Source organism: Electrophorus electricus, chromosome 24 (assembly GCF_041902795.1).
Source record: "Electrophorus electricus isolate QZ-2024a chromosome 24, ASM4190279v1, whole genome shotgun sequence".
NCBI classification, from domain to species: Eukaryota; Metazoa; Chordata; class Actinopteri; order Gymnotiformes; family Gymnotidae; genus Electrophorus; species Electrophorus electricus.
In genome coordinates this window covers 552501-565000 of record NC_137520.1, presented here as the reverse complement: position 1 = coordinate 565000, position 12500 = coordinate 552501, and the positions used below count along the sequence as shown (strand labels likewise).

Genomic DNA, 12500 nt, shown 5'->3' with positions numbered 1-12500 from the left:
AACCCAGATCTTGTTAACTGTCAGTCTGAGAAACACATTACAACTCCTTGAGCTGTGGAGTGTCAACAAATGAAGGTTTTGATCTCTCTGGAAACAGAGAATCACTGTTCATTTATTACCAGGATTGTAATCCTAACTCTCACTCAAGACAGGAAATTAAAACTGGTATTTATATTACCCAGTAGACATATCTTTCTGTTTTGAAGTATATTTTACATTGAACAGCACTGTGATATGGTTAGGGACAAACTGAGTTCTGACGTTCAGAGTGTGAGCAAGGAGGGACCAGCATCCGTCTGTAAAGGCAGAGACCCGGTGCAGGTGGGCTGAGGTTAGTGTGGTTAGTGTAAATGTCTGAATTCTGCAACCCAAATCTGCTTAACTGTCAGTCGGAGAAACACGTTACAGCTCCCTAATATGGGGACTGTCAACAAATGATTGATTTATCCCTCTGCTTGTTAGAATGCAGTTAGATAGTAATGGGCATTGTGGTATGGGTAGTGTTGGGTAGTGTTGGGTTGGGTTTGGTAGTATGGTATAGGTAGTGTTGGGTAGGGTTTGGTAGTATGGAGATGGGTAGTGTTGGGTAGACTTGGGTAGTGTTGGGTAGGGTTTGGTAGTATGGAGATGGGTAGTGTTGGGTAGAGTTGGGTAGAGTTTGGTAGTATGAAGATGGGTAGTGTTGGGTAGAGTTGGGTATGGTTTGGTAGTATGGAGATGGATAGAGTTGGGTAGTGTTTGGGAGTATGGAGATGGGTAGTGTTGGGTAGTGTTGGGTAGGGTTTGGTAGTATGGAGATGGGTAGTGGTGGGTAGAGTTGGGTAGTGTTTGGGAGTATGGAGATGGGTAGTGTTGGGTAGAGTTGGGTAGAGTTTGGTAGTATGAAGATGGGTAGTGTTGGGTAGAGTTGGGTATGGTTTGGTAGTATGGAGATGGGTAGTGATGGGTAGAGTTGGGTAGTGTTTGGGAGTATGGAGATGGGTAGTGTTGGGTAGTGTTGGCTAGGGTTTGGTAGTATGGAGATGGGTAGTGTTGGGTAGAGTTGGGTAGGGTTTGGTAGTATGGAGATGGGTAGTGTTGGGTAGAGTTTAAATGTAATTTATGATTGTAGATCTATGATAAGTCTGTTTGCAGTACTTTCAGGGGTTTCCTTAGATTACCTTACTAGCTGTTTCTTAGCTTGCCAGCCTGCCATTACCTTCATTAGGATGATGTGTCAAAGGCCAAGATACCAAACTCAGTGAAGGACAAATATGCACAGCAGTGTGGGAAATACAGCGTACACAAGACACTGTGCACAACACAAATGCAAACTGTTTACCCATTTATCTGCTATGTGCAAAAAACATACACAAGCAAAACACACGTGCAAAACACAGTGTAAAAACCCAAACGTGCAAAGCATGAAGTCTCCAGGACTCTGAGCTACTGTGCTATAACACTCAGACACACGATATGTTCAGTCTTATAAAAGGTCTTGTGAAGGTGTTGTCTTGTTGTCTAACCCTTCAGCTAGGTCAGCAGGGGTTTCTATTGACAAGTGTCACTCTGACATTAATTCAATAACTGGTCTACTTAGCTGCTCTGAGCTTTTATGTCTCGTGTCTGATTTAAGTATGTACCATTATGACTTTGCAGTGTTTAACAGGCTCGGTAAACATTAGCCAAGCAGGAGTAGTTAGGCATGCTGGTTTAGACTGGTAAATTCTGGGCTGTCAGCTTCTCACGTCTTGTTTGAACAATCAAGCCAACAGTTCAACTCTGAATCAAAGACGCACAGCTCTGTTGAGCCAAGACATTGATTTATGTAAAAGAAACACGCAACATAATGATGGATAGACAGGTGTGTAGTCTTAAAAATACAGCCTACCACCTCTCAGGGAGTGCCAACTTCTCTCTCTTTCTCTCTCTATCCATCTTCCTCTCTCACCTTCTTGTATTCATTTTATTCTTCAACCTGTTCAGCATGTACAAGAGACTGTAAAAAAGTGCTTTGGATTGGCTGGTAAAAATATTTACTTTATAAATCTCCAAGTGGAATTTCAGGTTTAACAGCAATACCCCACAGCATAAAGTGAATTAGTGCAAACAAAATACACTAATATTACATTACACAACACCTAAAACGGGCTAGGTAATTGCTTGACCAAAAGCAAGGCAGGGCAAATGTATTTTCATAGCACATTTCATGAACAAGACAGTTGCAGGTGCTTTACAAAGGACTGAACTAAAGAATTAATAAAAATTTGGGCCAAAATGTCCACTTATATTGTTATTGCATTGTAATGACTGAACCTAATCTGTCATGGTCAGATGTGGAGAGAAGTCTAAGAGTTACAGCCTACGCTGTGGCGGAAAACATCAGTGTCCCAGGCGCTCCGCTGTAGCACACTGTAGACCTGACCGGCATCGAACACGACTGCCTCTTACTTTGTTCTCACCTGCTTTAGGGTGTCTGCCCTCAGCAAGTCCGACGCCAGACGCACCTGAACACGTCTGGCCTTCAGCATTTAAAAGGACGCTGCCCACAGCACACTTTGTAAGCTGGCATGCGGGACATAAGGGCTACTTATACGCTAGCTTCCGTAGGCTGGCGGAAATCGACAGCATGCCCATGCTGGAAAACCTAAGCCTCTGGGATAGAAAACCACAAGAGGGATCCTATCATCCTCTACTACAAGGATGGAGATGCTCTCAAGGACTTTGTGATGTTTGATGTTTCTACTCTGTGGTTCTTGATGTAAGGTGCAGGCCTGTGCCTGTTCTGTGGTTGGCTGGTGTGCTGTTTCACTTTTGCTTGTCTATTGGTGTTTTTTTCTTGTGGGTGGGGTTTGTGGTGTGTTTTGTGGTTGGATTTACTGCATTCGGGTTTGACGTCATGGCGAGTTTTGAGTTGAGGGAGTTTGTTATCTGTCTGTTGCTTGAACAGTTTGATAAGCGCAGCAAAGTTGACCTGGGGGAGAGCCCAATGGCTCAGCTGTGTTCGCTGGAGGCAGAGGCAGCCGCCGACCTTGAGGCTGGTCTATGCATAGATCCCAGTATGTCTCTGTCCCCTGGGGTAGGTCCTATGCTAGCGGGGAAGTTGAAGGAGTTGGAGTTGGAGATGATAAAGCAGGAGAACTATTGCATGTTAGGGTTGTACAGATTGAGGAAGATATATGGACAGAACTTTAGGTAGCTAGTAAAAACCCCAAATCAGACATCCACTGAATTTGGGAGAGAAAAGACTGTGTAGTTTGAAAGATGGTGTTCAGCCAGTGGTATTAACACTTTTGACCAACTTAAACAGCTAATGCTTGTAGAGCAATTCAAGCAATGTCTTCCTGAGAAAATGGTGGTGTACTTTAATGAACAGAAAGCTTGTGGTACTTTGATGGTCGCAGTTACATTATCTGATAAATTTGTATTAATCCACAAAACTATTTTCAATCCCCCTGTATCCTGTAGTTGTGCTCCAGCCCAATCGCAGAACTCAAGAACACACCTCCCTCAACTACAGCTGTGTTCCCAGTGGAAACACGAGAAGCACGAGAATGTTTCTACTGTCAAGAGCATGGACGCATAATAGCTAACTGTCCTGCTCTTAAGAGCTACAGTGCACGTGCTGCGGATGCTACGAGAAAGCTAAACGCTATGAGTACATTACCTTTGTTATGAGACCTTTCATTTTTGATTGTTATATCTCTCTCTCTCTCGGTATCTTATGAAAGGAAACAACAAATTCGAGGTTTGAGAGATACTGGAGCAGGCATATCCCTGGATTTGAGCAGTGTGTTGCCATTTTCAGAAGAGACCTATCGTGGCAGTGATGTCCTAGTTCAAGACGTTGAGTTAGGCATACTTAGGCTACCGCTGCACAAGATGTTTTGTGTTCAGACAATTACACTGGTGTTGTTAAAGTGGCTGTTCATTCTGAATTGCCAGTGAGTGGACTTTCCCTTGGAAACTACATGGCTGGTGGTATTGTGTTCACTGTACCCAAAGTGATGGAAAACCCGGCTGACTCTAAGACTGATCATTTTAGTGACCCGCACTCAGGCACGTAAGTTAGGTAACGTTTCCCTATCAGACACTTTCATGTTCTAATGCTTCAGATGTCTCTGAGGCTGTTTATGCACCTGTATCTGATCATTTCGCTGGACTTGATGCCTATGTCAGATCTTATTGCTTCTCAGAGGTCTGATGTGACATTGGGTCATTGTTTTAAACTGACTGATACTAAAAATAAACCCTCAGGATATCAAAGTATTTCATTCAGGACCATGTTTTAATGAGAACATGGGCTCCGTTTACTACTAACCTAGAATGTGATTCTGTGACTCAAATGGTACTTTGTCATATCGTTCCCACGTACCATACCAGCACTTGGGAACAGCATGTACAGTTGCTTGATATTGTTTCTAAGAAGCTACAGGATGCTTCTCTTGTTCTTAATCTTGAAAAATTAGATTTTTGGGCAGGGTGGGTTTTTATCATTGCTTTTATAGAGAGTTCACTGATGTAGTTTTACCCCTATATTTACATTTTATGGCATTTAGCTGAGGCTTTTATCCAAAGTGACTTACAATCATGATTTAGTACAACCTGAGCAACTGAAGGTTAAGGGCCTTGCTCAGGGACCCAACAGCAGCAACTTGGTAGGGCTTGAACTGGCAACCATCTGATTTCTAGTCAAGTACCTTAACCACTGAGCTACAAGAAGTCACCCAAAACCTCGATCACTATTTGTTATTTATTGTTATTGTTAGATTGTTATTGATAAGGTAGCCCTCGCACTCTTCCTGAGCATGCCACATTTTGAGGTGGTACCACTACCTTGGTGGTGGTGTGGACCCATCACCATATACACTGATCACAATCCGCTCAGCTGGCGGATGTGGCTAATGCCAATCAGCGCTTAAAGTGTTGGTTTCTGATCATCAAAGGGTTCAATATTAACATCAACATAAAAAGGGTTCAGAAAAGGTGCAGATGCTCTTTCCAGATGTTGATGATTTTGGCTGGTTTTGTTGTGTGCTGGAACTTTCTTTGGAGGTCCGCGTTTATGGGGGGGGGGGCAGTTGGTTTGAAAACCTGGTGAGGTGTGGGCAGAATCTCAATTGGAGGGAAATCCTGACAGTGAACCTGGAACACACTGGACAAAATACAACACACACACACACACACATCCATCTTCCGTAACACAAGGTGTACGCAGGACGTGCACACAGCAGAAGCCCATGGTGATCTGGAGCTGGGAGGCAATCCCACTTTGTTAGTGTGGCGTGATGTTTCAAACCATTCATCTCCTCTGATCTCTTCTGTGCCAGCAGGTATGAGCCTTGCCCCCCACGCTAATCCCAGCAGAGCCCGCCCTGCTTCCACTGCTGACACCCCCAAATTCCCGTCTTCCCTAGTCAGTTCAGGTGGAAATGAACACCCACTGCATTAACACCCCCCCCCCCACACACACACACACACGTGCAGTTGCTTACAGCAACATGCTGTTGCATGGCAGACATGTTATACTCTTGTTTTACAAGCATGCATAAACACATGAAGAAGCAGGCCTGGACCGACCTGATTGTAACCCTGAAGCTAAAACATCTCACTGCACTCGCCCATGAATGACTCAGTAGTATATTTACAGATGTCCAACGTGATTAAGGTAACTGGAAACAAAGAGTACTAGCGTGTGATGTAAAAACATTTGTGGTGATAAATGAGCCTTTAGATGGAAGCACATGATCCCTTAGTGGGCTACTGAGTGCAAGAACTCAGTGTGTTGACCAGGGAGAACTTCTCAACATATCAAGAGTGCTGCTTATATAATTGACCTGTCAACACACTATTAACTTTAAATTGCTAAATATTAAAAACCAGCAGTATTTAGTAAATACTGCACATGTACTGGTCTCCTTATTCTCCTTATTCTGCAAGCAGAGGCTTCTGTAATGAGGTCAGTAGTCCAGAGAACAGAGGATATGGTTTGCCCATGACCTTTACATTTACATTTACATTTACGGCATTTAGCAGACGCTCTTATCCAGAGCGACTTACAAGAGTGCTTAGAATATATCCTAGTACAGTACAGTAGGTTAGAATCAAACATACCAATGAACTAGGATACTGTAGAATACAGGGATGACCTAACGCACATCTGTGTGTGTGTGTGTGTGTGTGTGTGTGTGTGTGTGTGTGTGTGTGTGTGTGTGTGTGTGTGTGTGTGTGTGTGTATGTGTGTGTGTGTGGTCTGTGTACCCAGTTAGAAAATGAGCGACCACCTTCTGAATTCAACTCAAGCTGCCTAGTAGTACAATTAAGAACATTTCGCATTAGGACTTACTCGTAAGGACTTACTCATTAGGAAAGATTCGCTAATTAGGACTTACTCATTAGGACTTACTCGTTAGGAAAGACTCGCTCATTAGGACTTACTCATTAGTACCTAATCATTAATAAAGACTCATTATGAAAGATTTATTAAGGAACAAATTACTTATTAGGAAAGACTTACTGATTAGGGCTTATTAATTAGGAAAGACCTGCCACAATGACCATACTGCAAATCTCCCTCTGGCCTTTGTGTGTAATACAGGTACACTCAGGTTAACTCAGGTAAACACAGGTACACTCACGTTAACCCAGATAAACCCAGGTAAACACAGGCACACTCAGGTTTACCCAGGTACATCAGGTTAACCCAGGTAAATACAGATACACTTAGGTTATCCCAGGTAGCACAGGTACAGTCATGTAAACCCACGTAAAGTCAGGTAAATCCAGGTAAACACAGGTACATTCAGGTAAACCCAGGTAAACACAGGTAAACTCCGGTTATCCCAGGCAAACACAGGTATACTCAGGTTAACCCAGATAAACACAGGTACACTCATGTAAACCCAGGTAAACACAGGTATATTCAGGTAAACCCAGGTAAAAGCAGGTACACTCAGGTTATCCCAGATAAACCCAGGTAAACAAAGGTACATCAGGGTAACCCAGGTAACCATAGGTACATTCAGGCTTACCCAGGTTAAATGCAGGTACATCAAGTTAACCCAGGTAAACACAGGTACACTCAGGTTAACCCAGGTCAACCCAGGTACACACAGGTAAAGCCAGATAAAAGCAGGTACACTCAGGTTAACCGAGATAAACCCAGGTATACACAGGCACACTCAGATTTACTCAGGTAAATGCAGGTACATTCAGGTAAACCCAGGTAAACGCAGGTAAACTCTGGTTATCCCAGGCAAACACAGGTATACTCAGGATAACCCAGATAAACACAGGTACACTCATGTAAACCCAAGTAAACACAGGTACATTCAGGTAAACCCAGGTAAAAGCAGGTACACTCAGGTTATCCCAGATAAACCCAGGTAAACATAGGTACATCAGGTTAACCCAGGTAACCATAGGTACATTCAGGTTTACCCAGGTTAAATGCAGGTACATCAGGTTAATCTAGGTAACCATAGGTACACTCAGGCTAACCCAGGTAAACCCAGGTACACTCGGGTTAACCCTGGTAAATGCAGGTACATCAGGTAAACCCAGGTAACCATAGGTACACTCAGGTTATCCCAGGTAAACACAGGTACACTTATCCCAGGTAAACTTACATTTAATCTTTAGGCCTTGTGCTACTATCACACATCCAACCCAAAGAGTACAGTTGGTCTCTTTTCCTGTTCTATCCTATTTGTATGCTAAATATTTACTGAACCTTAACAGAACCTATAAATCTCTGTTAGGGTGCAAACGGGGAGCGGAGTGGCGTGGTTTCTCCTGGAGAGAGATACGGCTTTTTACATAGTCACAGTTTCTATATTTCTTTTACACTGACACATTGCTTTATTTTATAATCCTCTGTAGGTTATGAGAGTATGTGTAACCAACCTCATGAAGTTCCTTATCACCAAAATAAATTCTTTGTCAGAGTTTTATCATGTAGCTAGTCTAATTATGATTTAACACATGCTGCAGAAAATGAATACTGTACAGGGAATTGGTCTCAACAATATGGAAAACTTTATTGTACAGCTGAGCCCTGTACAATAGATGCCTCTGGTTAGTGTTTGAGGTCTTATACTGAATATACTAAATACACTCTGCTTGTGACCATCATACCCTGTAAGCAGAAAAACATAATCCAGGTGAATCCCCTTACACACACACACACACACACACACGCTCTGCATAAGTATGCAAATATGTGGTAAAACAAGACAAAACAAGTCCCCCTAACGGAACAAAATAATGCTAATTTAGCTCTCTGGCTGGGAAGCATGAGCTCAGGAATTCAGCTCGTGCAGGTGTGACCAGGGATTCCCACTGTGGGCAGACACATGGGAACAGTTGTGTGTTAGCAGAGATCACACAGGGGTTTGGAGGGCATGGATGAGTTGTGACCAGTACGGTGGTTCTGCTTCTCCACACCTTCACAGGGAGTCCGTTCACCTCTGTAGGCCAACAAGTCAATTAACACAACCATTCACAGATCAGTCACAAACTTAACAAACCCCCTACTGCCATCTGCCTTGAATCTGGGTGTGTGTGTGTGTGTGTGTGTGTGTGTGTGTGTGTGTGTGTGTGTGTGTGTGTGTGTGTGTGTGTGTGTGTGTGTGTGTGTGTGTGTGTGTGTGTGTGTGTGTGTGTGTGTGTGTGTCTTAAGGGTGTTGAGCATCTGGTGGTTGAAATTGCACTTGCTGCTTAACTTCTCCACAGATGGATCTACACAGATGGATCTACATATATGGATGTCCACAGACGTATGAGAAGGACAGAGAGCTCCCATCCTTGAGCTGGGGGTCAGGAGGTCTCACCTGTGTTCTCCAACCATCACCTGCTGTCTCCTTTCTCCCAGCAAGACTGCAATCCACTGTCAGAGTCTGGTGTGAAGACTGGTGTCTGATCTGTGAAGAGTAGTGTCAGATCTGTGAAGAGTTGTTGTCAGATTAGTGAAGACTGGTGTCTGATCTGTAAAGAGTGGTGTCTGATCTGTGAAGAGTTGTTGTCTGATCTGTGAGTACTGGTGTCTGATCTGTGAAGACTGGTGTCTGATCTGTGAAGACTTGTGTCTGATCTGTAAAGACTGGTGTCTGATCTGTGAAGACTGGTGTCTGATCTGTGAAGACTTGTGTCTGATCTGTAAAGACTGGTGTCTGATCTGTGAAGACTGGTGTCTGATCTGTGAAGACTAGTGTCTGATCTGTGAAGACTGGTGTCTGATCTGTAAAGACTAGTGTCTGATCTGTGAAGACTGGTGTCTGATCTGTGAAGACTGGTGTCTGATCTGTAAAGACTAGTGTCTGATCTGTGAAGACTGGTGTGTCTGATCTGTGAAGACTTGTGTCTGATCTGTAAAGACTAGTGTCTGATCTGTGAAGACTGGTGTGTCTGATCTGTGAAGACTGGTGTCTGATCTGTGAAGACTTGTGTCTGATCTGTAAAGACTAGTGTCTGATCTGTGAAGACTGGTGACTAATCTGTGAAGACTGGTGCTGTAGGCTGCCTTTGTTCCGACTGCAGTCTTTGTCTTGTCTGAATCTCCAGGAGTCCAGCTGAGAGATGGCTTGTTCCTCCCCCGTGTTCTGGGTGCAGTACAGCTTCCCTCATACACTCTAACGATAGGAGATGATGAAACAACCACATTAAAAAGCTCTGAAATGTTCAAGTTGGTAAATTACTGCAGTAAATGTCTGATACGCCTGCTAAACTGAGCTATCAGGCATCTCTCAAAGAAAAGAGACAGAAGAGGTGATGTGCGTAGAATCACCATAAATTAAAGAAATCACATCTATTCTTAACAGCCATGCACAATGACTTATGTAATAGTGAGATTATCTTTGTTTTATATAATGTGAGATTTACATTTCTATATTTATTATTGAGATTTACATGGTCATATAATAGTAAGATTATTTTATATAATAGTGAGACTTACACTACTGCTGGGCATTTAGATGTTCAGTCTCACTCACATTAAGCAGAAACCCCACATGTAGCTCTAACCACGTAACACTGATTACAAATGGACATCAACAGGAGATCCATCACTCTGTTTCTCTTTCCTGATATCTCTCCCTCTTTCTTTATCTTTCTCGCACTCTTTTTCTGCACCTTTCTCTATGTTTATCTCACTCTGTTTCCCTCTTTGTCTGTCTCTCTCTTTCTCTCCCTCACACTATTTCTCCATCGCCCCCCCCCCCACACACACACCCACACACCCACACACCCCCACACACACAGGAAGAGAGTTTAATAATTACTAGCATCAAGCAGCGTCTCGTAGTGTCTGTACTCCCCCTGCTGTGTGAGAGACTGAAACCTGTAATCTGTGTACTCGTCCTCCCCCATAACACACACCTCATGCTGGCCAATAGGAAAGACGCCTGGAAACCAGTCAAAACAACCTCCCTTTAACAGATTCTTTTCAGTAAGTTTAAAAAAGTTCGGCAGTTTTGGCCTCCAAACCGCATGTCTTTGTGTGCTTGCTTTGTGTAGTAATCTCGGAAGGTAAAACACTGCCCTCTGCTGGCCTCTCATGGTCTGTATTTCGTCCGTGTTTGAGTTCCTGCTCTAACAGAAGGCACTGGAGTCATGCTAAAGCTCCAGGCACATGCAGCATAATCAGACCAATCACACACATACAACCAAAGCACGTCAACAACACATTATCAGACCAATCACATACATACAACTAAAGCACATCAACAACACATTATCAGACCAATCACATAAATACAGCCAAAGCATGTTAACAGCACGTTATCAGACCAATCACATAAATACAGCCAAAGCATACATACAACACATTATCAGTGGACAAATTAGTCTGATAATCTCTCCTTTCAGGTTGCTAAACTAAGTGATGTCTTTAGGGTACTGCAGTGAAGTGAAAATCACGCAGGGTTCAGTGGGTTGCTGGCCTGAGATCAGACTGCCTGAAATAGCTGTGCGAGTCAGCATGAGCTCAGAGAAATGCCACACTAGGTGTCCAAATGTGGCCCTCATAGACGATGTGTTACTGGGTGTTAGACAGGCACTCGCAAATAGCCAAAAATATTAATTAAAGAAATAAATAAATACTCCTTCTTGGTGTGTTGGCAGCAGGTTGCGTCTATAAATATCTAGAATAATGCCATTTTCCCCCCAATTGAGTATTCACAATGTAATACATTGTAAAGTTCAAGGGGAATCTTGTTTACTCGGGTAGCTGGGCTGCTCTTCCCATGCACAGATTCTCGGAGGTCTTGTTAGCATTGAAGACTGTTGTCAGCTATCTGATTTGAAGATCAGAATGATGAAGGAAGAATGCTGTGGTCAGTGCAGCTTCTTAAACAAACAACATGATTTCATACAAAGGCTTTGGTGAGTGTGAAACACACTGATGAATAGGTAAGCCAGTACTCAGGACACCTAAAAGGAAGATGACCCTGATCTAAACAGGCGATTTGATCCTGGACTAGCAGGAGTTCTACAAAGAAAAAGTATGAACATTCAGCATCACAAAAGTTTCTTCATTTAGCCTCTCAGAGTTTAGGTTTCATGCAGGGTCAAGAGTCAGGAACTGTAATGAGACCCTCCTGAACAGCAGGGGGCAGTGTTTCTCTGAGCAGACCTAATGTGTGATTCTGAATGCTCAGTCATCTCCACTCACCATTGCCAGGCTGGGAGCAGTGGTCCCTGTGCACTGAACTCATCTGCTCTCGCACACCTGATTCAGCTGAGCTAATTAGCAAGCCCTTAACGAGCTGGGTCATGTTTGCTAGAGCAGGGAGATACTGACCATGAAATACTGAGCCTTTCATCCTGAGAGCTCGATGCTGAGAAACAGGGGAGTATGCCAGCATCCCTCAACGCCAGCGTACCTCAACATCTGACTAGACCCCCAGAAACTGGATCCACAACTCTGAGATATCCCAGATTCCAGCTCAACCATAAAAGTGTTAATAGTTTAGTTCAGCTGTTTGGTGTAACAGAATAGAAGCTTTTGGCTACCCCTGAGGACTCGGTTGGGAAACCCTGTTGTGCACAAACCTTTCTCATCCTATATGATGACCAGAGTGAAGCTTTTTCCACCATCCCACTAATATAATATTAAATGTTGACCTTGACCTCATGGATTGAGCTTTGCTTTATATTTGTAATAAATAAATGCTACAGGGTGTGTATAGTTCATTCTCTCTTTCTTGTAAGTTTGTCTTGATGGAAGTTACAGTGAAGGTGCCTAATAATTCTCTCTTTAGGAAAATAAAACACATAATCCTAATATGTCTTAGACATCTTGTGCTCTTATAACTATGACATGAAGTATTGATATGCTTTACTGATCAACAACTTCACAGCATATACAGTATATAACACTGTGAATGTAGACCTGAAATGTTATGAACATTAGAGAGGGTTCCCTTTGAATGGTGTGATAAGTGAGTAGAATAATACTTGGAGTGTGTTTGACAGAGATCTTAATTCATACAGATGGTAAAACAATAATCCTGCATCTTTAGACC

At 43.1% G+C, this 12500-nt stretch overlaps 1 protein-coding gene across 2 annotated transcripts in view; it reads left to right on the top strand.

Moving 5' to 3' along the window:
* LOC145653586 (uncharacterized) overlaps window positions 1-9459 on the top strand; it is a 14230-nt gene extending 4771 nt beyond the window's left edge. The window contains exon 4 of one of the 2 annotated variants that reach the window (XR_014119805.1): window positions 1-59. This exon is cut by the window's left edge and continues 421 nt beyond it. Coding sequence is in view for 1 of the 2 variants with exons in the window: in XM_081707236.1 (XP_081563362.1) it covers window positions 8713-8762 (50 nt within the window). In the remaining variant the exon portion in view is untranslated. Of the gene's footprint in view, window positions 60-8712 lie in introns of those variants that run through there. The other variant, XM_081707236.1, reaches the window with a different exon arrangement.
* Window positions 9460-12500: the final 3041 nt, after the last annotated feature.